This window comes from Hipposideros armiger, unplaced genomic scaffold (assembly GCF_001890085.2).
Source record: "Hipposideros armiger isolate ML-2016 unplaced genomic scaffold, ASM189008v1 scaffold_76, whole genome shotgun sequence".
NCBI lineage: Eukaryota > Metazoa > Chordata > Mammalia > Chiroptera > Hipposideridae > Hipposideros > Hipposideros armiger.
The window spans coordinates 2,724,972-2,732,767 of record NW_017731426.1 but is presented as its reverse complement, the minus strand read 5'-3'; the positions used below and the strand labels follow the sequence as shown (position 1 = coordinate 2,732,767).

General features: G+C 39.9%; 1 protein-coding gene across 1 annotated transcript in view; it reads left to right on the top strand.

The window, feature by feature from the left end:
* The first annotated feature begins 291 nt into the window (after positions 1-291).
* Positions 292-7,796, top strand: part of ART4 (ADP-ribosyltransferase 4 (inactive) (Dombrock blood group)) — a 15,996-nt gene continuing 8,491 nt past the window's right edge. Inside the window, exons 1-2 of the mRNA XM_019643299.1 lie at positions 292-1,132; positions 5,111-5,813. Of these exons, the coding sequence (XP_019498844.1) occupies positions 962-1,132; positions 5,111-5,813 (874 nt within the window). The 5' untranslated portion in view covers positions 292-961. The remainder of the gene's footprint in view (positions 1,133-5,110; positions 5,814-7,796) is intronic.

The window sequence follows — 7,796 nt, the reverse complement described above, 5'->3', positions numbered from 1 at the left end:
AGAAAATTTAGATTAAAAAAATATTTCAGGGTGCTTAAAAAAGTACCAGAATTTCCAACAACAGCACTTAGTTTCCCTTTATAGTAAAATAATGAATCAGGAAGTGAATGGAAAAGGTCTGCAAAAAAAAAACACAAGTATCCCAGGAGTTGGGAACAGAGGATGGATGTTCAGGCAGAACGGGAAGTGCCTGAAGACAAAGTGTTCAATAGCATACCAGTACTGGAATAACAGCTCACTGGAGTCTGTTTTCGATTGATGTCAGCTATTCAGAGGCTGTCTTTGGACAGCAGTCATTAGGATTCACTACAGACTGAAGTAGTGTGGATGGATCTGATGCCTTCCCTGATGGGAAGAGCTCTGACCCCAACAGGTATAATGTCTGGATTGGAGAGTTTCAAAGGTGCCGTGGAAAAGCAACAGAGAGAGACTTCTTTTGGACAGTAACCCTAAATAAGGTACTGCTTCATGACAACCCTTTCCTGGCAGGGCCTATCTGCAGCACCAGATCAGGCTGGCCCATCCTGAGGCGGCAACCTACACGGGCCAATCGCATCACTCACAATGAAAGCCTGCCACTCAAGATAATACCGCTTGGCCCCAAACACTGTATCGCGTGTGCCTTTTCCTGCCTTCTGAAAAAGTTGAGGCTGAGCTGCTGAGCCTGACCCTTACCAGGCCTTTGGAATTCCTCTGCATACAGATTAGATAGGGGATTTTTTTTTTTTTAAATTGGAAACTAACTTCAGTTCACTTTAGAACCTCTTGTTTGATGCACAAGTCTGGCTATTTCAGAGATTTCGGCTTTGCAATTAAGTTGGAATCGATCTCTTTTCTCAGAAAAAACTGCTAGTTAGTTGTGGTCAGCAGAAGTCTCCACATAGGCATTAGCAAGGAAGGTTCTTGCTGAGGCTCACGCCAAGAAAAGCTCAAAGGAGAACTTTGAGAACTCATTTTCAGGATGAAGCTGCAAGAGCAAAGAAATACTTCTAACACGAACAAATGCTGTCCGTTGACCAACAGATGCAGGAAGAATCTTCTCCCAGCCACTGCCGCTCCTGTGATGGGAATCTGGCTCCTTCAAGTGCAACTTCCCCTCCTGCTGCTGCTCTCTGGCCTGCAGAGACCCACGGTGAGTTCCCAGTGGGGGCACAATTCAGGAGGTGATCTCTTATCAAAGCTCCAATAGGGCATTCTCCTGGTGACAACCTATGGGGAACTTTAGGCACCTGGGATCTGATTTCTATGAGGCTATTTCAACAAATAGTACTAGTGAAGAGTGTGGGAAAGAATTATTTTAAATTGTGGAATTCTTTACAGTTTATACATTTGGAATTATGTAAGCTGGAGGTATAGTGTTATTTACTTGACTCTCTACAAAATTTAAGTGAGACACTGCTTTTGTAGGACAAATACTGCAAAATAAACCAAGTCTATGTTTTTTAATTTTTTTATTAGTTTCAGGTGTACAGAACATAGTGATCAGACATTTACATAATTCACAAAGTGATAACACCAACAAGTCTATCACCCAGCCTACACTGTATAGTTATCAGAACATTATTAACTATATTCCCCATGCTGCATGACTCATCCCTGTGGCTATTTTTCAATTTTATATTTGACATTGAGTATTATATTAGTTTCAGGTGTACAGCATAGTGGTTAGACATTTATGTAAGTCTAGTACCCATCTAACACTATAGTTTTTACAATACTATTGACTATATTCCCTATACTGTACTTTACATCCCTGTGACTCTCCTGTAACTACCAATTTGTACTTCTTAATCCCTTCATCTTTCTCACCTAGTCCCTCAACCCAGGCCCATCTAGTAACCATCAGTTTGTTCCCTATGAGTCTGTTTCTGTTTTATTCATTTTTTTTGTTCTTTAGATTCCACACATAAGTGAAATCACATGGTGTTTGTCTTTTTCTGACTTATTTCACGAAGCATAATACCCTCTAGGTCCATCCATGTTGTCACAAAGGGTAGTATTTCATTCTTTTTTATGGTAGAGTAATATTCTGTTGTATATATGTACCACAATTTCTTTACCCAATTGTCTATTGATGGGCATTTAGGTTGTTTTCATATCTTGGCTGTTATAAATAGTGAACATAGGGGTGCATATATCCTCCCCAATTAGTGTTTTGGATTTCTTTGGATAAATACCCAGGAGTAGAATTGCTGGGTCATAAAGCAGCTCTATTTTTAATTTTTTTGAGGAAACCCCATACTTTTTCCATAGCGGAGGTACCAATTTGCAATCCCACCAACAGTGCAAAAGCGGTACCTTTTCTCCACATCTTCACCAACGCTTGTTTGTTGATTTATTGATGATGGCTATTCTGACAGGTGCGAGGTGATCTCTCATTGTAGTTTTTATTTGCATTTCTCTGATGATAAGTGATGTTGAGCATCTTTTCATATGTTTAATGGCCATCTGTATGTCCTCTTTGGAGAAATGTCTATTCAAGTCTTCTGCCCATTTTTTAATTGGATTGTTTTTTTGGTATTGAGTTGTATGAGTTTTTCTATAGAGTGTGGATATTAACCCCTTATAGATGTATCATTGGCGAATACATTCTCCCATTCAATAGAATGTCTTTTCATTTTGTTGATAGTTTCCTTTGCTGTGTAAAAGCATTTTAGTCCCATTTGTTTTTCTTTTGTTTCCCTAGCCGATGGAGAAAAATCAGTAAAAATTATTACTAAGGGTAATGTCTGAGAGTTTACAGCTTATGTTTTCTTCTAGGAAACCAAGTCTATCTGGCTTTAGGTTGTATCATATAGACCAGGGTTGTCAAACTGGCAGCCCGCGGGCCACATGCGGCCCTCGAGGTAATTTTTTGTGGCCCGCGATGCTCTGAAATAAAATGAAAATAGAAAAAATTGTTATGAAGAAAATAGCGCTTAGGGGAGATAGAGGCAATACTGTACACACAATTCCCTCATTAACCCTTTAACTACTTAAGACGAGTATACATGTGGCCCAGTGCCTTTCCTGGGGGCCTGTGGGCATGTATAAACGCGCTGACTCAGTTCCGGCAATGTTTGGAAGCGATATGTCTGCCATTCTCAGTGTCACGTAATGTAAACAGATCCCAATAGCGAAAAGGTTAAAAAGAGCACTTGGGTAAAAAAGAATAATTTTAGTTTTATAAATACATTAAATAAAATAAATGTTTAAATAAAAGCAATTATATAGTGTTTTAATTATCCTATCCATATTCCTGAATCCTCACTTCAAAATATAAATTTAACAAAATTTGTAAATGTGATGTGGCCCGCGTGAATCTTGCCTGTTGCACCAAATGGCCCGTGTTTTAATTGAGTTTGACACCCCTGATATAGATCAACTCAAAAGAAGTACAGTATTACAATTTAAAGTTCTATATAATGAAAAGAAACCTAATGTTAAATGATAGACTACATATTTGAGATCTAGTAATATATTAAAGTTTTAAAGTTTATCACGAGATTTGACAAAATATGATATTATTGATTTTGTTTTGTTCCCTCTCCCTCTCCTCTCCCTCTCCCTCTCCCTCTCCCTCTCTCTCTCTCTCTCTCTCTCTCTCGTGGGATGGAAGGCATTGTTGGTTGCTTCCTTACAATGGATTAGAAAAAATTCACTAACAACACATATTGCAATTACACTTAGAACAGAGAGCCAGGAGTAAAAATTAACTGCCAGCTCCAAACATACCAAGTGCAGAACTTTACACAAACCCTACTTATCTAGAACACTAAAAAACTTGGTCTTGAACTTTATCATCATCTCTAATAAAACAATTGACTTATGAATGATCATATTTGTACACTCAAAAGAAAGTTACTGGTTAAAATTATTCAGGTAGTCTTAAAAATTTGTTCTAGTTTGTACACAACGAGGTGGTTTCACAGTTATTTGAGTTCCAGGCACAACATCCTTACCAGGTATTGACTGAATAGAATCTTACTTCTTAATATATTCCTTAATGAATATTGTTCATTAGAAAAGCATAATTTCTTTGCCAAGCAGGAAACACCTTGGGATGTAGATCACTGAACTATAGCTCTACATGATGGACGGATGGTACTTAATGAACTTGTATTCAAATCCCTAACTCCAGTTTAACGTGCACTCGATTATCAATAAGTAATATTCAATTGACTTCCCATTAGAAAATGTGTTTTTCCCATTCCTGGTTTCCAAGAGGAGGGACTTTCTAGGCATATTTCCTATGACTGTTCAACTCTTTACTCACTCTACTACCCTGGAGGTGGGCAAATTTACTTGATGGGCATTATCAGGAAGAATAACTGGATATGCTGAATTCAACTCCATTTTTCTTCCTCCTGGGAGCCAGCTTGATAGCAAAGGGCAGGAGGTCTGAGTTCCTCCATGACAAGTACCTTACCTGGGCAGACCACAATCCAGTACTGTCTGGAGCTGGGTGGGCAAGTTCGCCTCATTCTGGAGTTTACTCTTAACGTGCCCACTTGCCATCAGACCTAAAGATATATGCCACAACACGACATTATTCAGTAATAAAAATATTTCAGCCTTCATATTTACTCTTTTTTTCCTCAATTTTTTTCAGAACGTAGGCTGAGGAGAGGGCTGTTCTTTACTGGGGATCCCCTTGGAGAATCCAGCATTACTCATCACTTAAGCCTTTTCTTAAATAGAGTTAGAAGTTTACTATAGATTTTAGGTATTTATAAAAGAGATCCCCCTTCAAACACCCGTTAGAGAATGTGAAGGGGGTCCATAGAGGAAACAGAAAGTATAATTCAAGTTTAAGGTTTCAAGGCTTTCTTCAACATATTCAACATGCAAAAATAAAAACTATTGAGATGTTGGTGATACAAAAAGGGTCATTTCCTCCCTGGGGAGATGAGTATGTTTTTAGCTTTCAGTATATTTATCAAACCAAATTCAATCTCTAACACAAGTCACTGATGCAGGAAGGACTAGAGCAGTGTAATGATTATAAGTGAAACTTACTTCAGCAAATATTGGTTTTGGGGGGTACCTGGCCTTATAGAGTACAGGAAATCTGCTACCACATTTACTATCTGATTTTCAAATTCAAATCCAGATTTCTCATCTCTTACAGGCTGCAATTAAAATCAACTTTGACTTGGTAGAAGATTCCTTTGATGATCAGTATCAAGGCTGCAGCCAACAGGTCATGGAGGAGCTAAGTCAAGGGGATTATTTCACAAAAGAAGTAGAAACCCACAGGAATTACTCCAGGGCCTGGGGTTCTGCCCACTTAACCTGGTTGAGCCGAAGTAAAGCTCTCCCTAAGAACATGACTATCACACATGCTGTGGCCATTTTAGTTTATACATTGAACAAAAATGTTCACTCTGACTTCACTAAAGCCATGGCCAGTGCTGCCAGGTCTCCATGGCAATATAAACATTCATTCCATTTCAAATATCTTCATTACTACCTGACCTCAGCAATCCAGCTGCTGAGGAAAGGGACTGTCGTGAAGAATGACTCTCTGTGTTACGAGGTGCATCATGAGGCTGATTACTTGAAAGCCTACACAGGTGACACCATTCGATTTGGCCAATTCCTATCCTCCTCCCTCCTAAGAAAAGAGGCACAGAAGTTTGGGAACCAAACTCTATTTACCATCCTTACCTGCATGGGTGCACCTGTACAAAACTTCTCTCTCAAGAAGGAGGTCCTGATCCCGCCCTATGAGTTGTTTGAAGTTGTAAACATGAGCTACCACCCAGGAGGAAATTGGTTGCAACTGCGGTCAACCGGAAATCTGAGCACCTACAACTGTCAGCTGCTAAAAGGTACCGTTATTGATCTGAATTGAATTCATATCAGGATTACAGACTACTATTCTTTTATAAAAGTTATTTTTCTGAGTGGGCGTGGGGGGGGGAGGCCAAAAACACGGAAATTGGCCTTCAGCAATGGTGGAACTGACAGGTTAGAGAAAACCTGCCTTATTTTTTGGTTTCCCCTCTCTTCTTTCTCCCTAACTACCGTGAGGAAAATGTATTTCTGCAATGGCACTAATATATGGGGCATTCTAGACAGAGAGAATAAGCCTCTACTGGAAAAGATAGCATATAACGTGGAGCATTTTTGCCTTACCCCTCAAAATTTCCTGCCATGGTCATTTCATGAATAAGGAGTGCTAAAAGTAAAGCGGGACGCATGAGTTAGTCATTCACTCTTATCTGTTAATCATCTTCTATGTTCCAAGAACTAGGCTAGGGGGCCCTGGGCAATACAAAAGAAATAAAGCAAAACTACTATCCAGGAGGATTTTTACTCTAATGAAAAATGGAAATAGGAACAAGCGTCTACACACAAAAGTACAAAGTAACACACTCCGTGTTTCAGCAATGGCTGTGGCTGCTCAGTGCAGGAAGCTTTCATTCTCTCTACAGAAAGTGAAGGAGACCTAACAGTAGAGAACCACAGAGGACTTGAAGTAGGAATGGGGGTTTTTAGTGAAAGAAGAGGAAAAAAGTCATTTAAGCAGAAAACAGCAAATGCTGAATCACAGGCCTTTCAAACAGCCTAGTGACTGGAGGGAACCTCTAAAATTCCAGATGGCTAGAATGTAGAGTGTGCAGGACGCAGGAGGAGTGGAGACTGAGGAGGAGGGTGACTGGGCAGGGAGAGCTCTGATGGGGCCCAACTGTAAAAACTCCATGCTCAGGACTTTCACACTTCATGCTGTAGGTAAGAAGTCATTAGACGGAGGAGCATCAATGAGATCAACATTTTAGCAAGAGCACTGATGATATTGTGAAGAGTGAATTAAAGCTGGAGAAATCAGAGATACCACAATACAAAAAAGCAAAAAAAACCCCCAAAAAACAAAACCTGTTAAGCTCTTTTTTAGAAAACCACGTGGCTGATTCCATTTCATCCTTATATGTTGCCAGCCACAGTCATTTCACAGAGCAGTAGTTCTGTAGCAAATGCTATGCCATTTGATTCAGGGAAAAGAACATCCTTATCCACATGTGCAGTCATTCATACTCTCAGTTAACTGCAACCCAGCTGCAGGGTCTACCACTGAAATATCCCTGAATCTTTCCCTACTCCATCATTGCTGCTGCTGTCAGTATTTCTCAACATGTCAGGGTGGTAGTGTTGCAAAGTTCCTTAAACTGGCATCCACACTGAGGTCAGGGCCTGCTCGCTCTGGCCTATCTGTGAACTGCAGACCAGGGGAGAGGTGATGCACCAATGCTTTTCTTTCCTCCCTCCTGTCCTTGGCAGTGGAAGGCAGCAGTGTGAGTGAAACACATATCTGCCCCACAGACCCAAGAGATCATTGTTTGTGAGAATGAACAACTGGAGTAGAATATGAAGAAAACAGTGAGGTTTTAATAAAAAATGAGAACATTCATAGTCAAGTTGCAGGATCCTTTGGAACTACATCTGACTAGGACACTGTTGCTTCATTCTCATCATGAAGCAACTATCAATACGTCAACCAGCACAGTAAAATATATTAAGTAAAAGAGCATACAACATTTATGTCAATGAGTAGGAAACTGAGGGAGAGGAATATATAATAGAAACTATTACCCATGTTCTGCCACTCTCAAATATTTCAAGACCCCCCCACCCCCCACCCCCAAACTAATGAGCTTTGCTTTCCTGTGGTGAAACTATTCAAACACAACTTCAACTTGGTTTAGAGTTAAGGCTTAGCTGGGGTAGCCATGCATATTACTAGATTCTGGAAGCTTGGTTGTCCTTGATTGGATATTTGAAGTCATGAATCATACTTAAGGGAATCGATTATT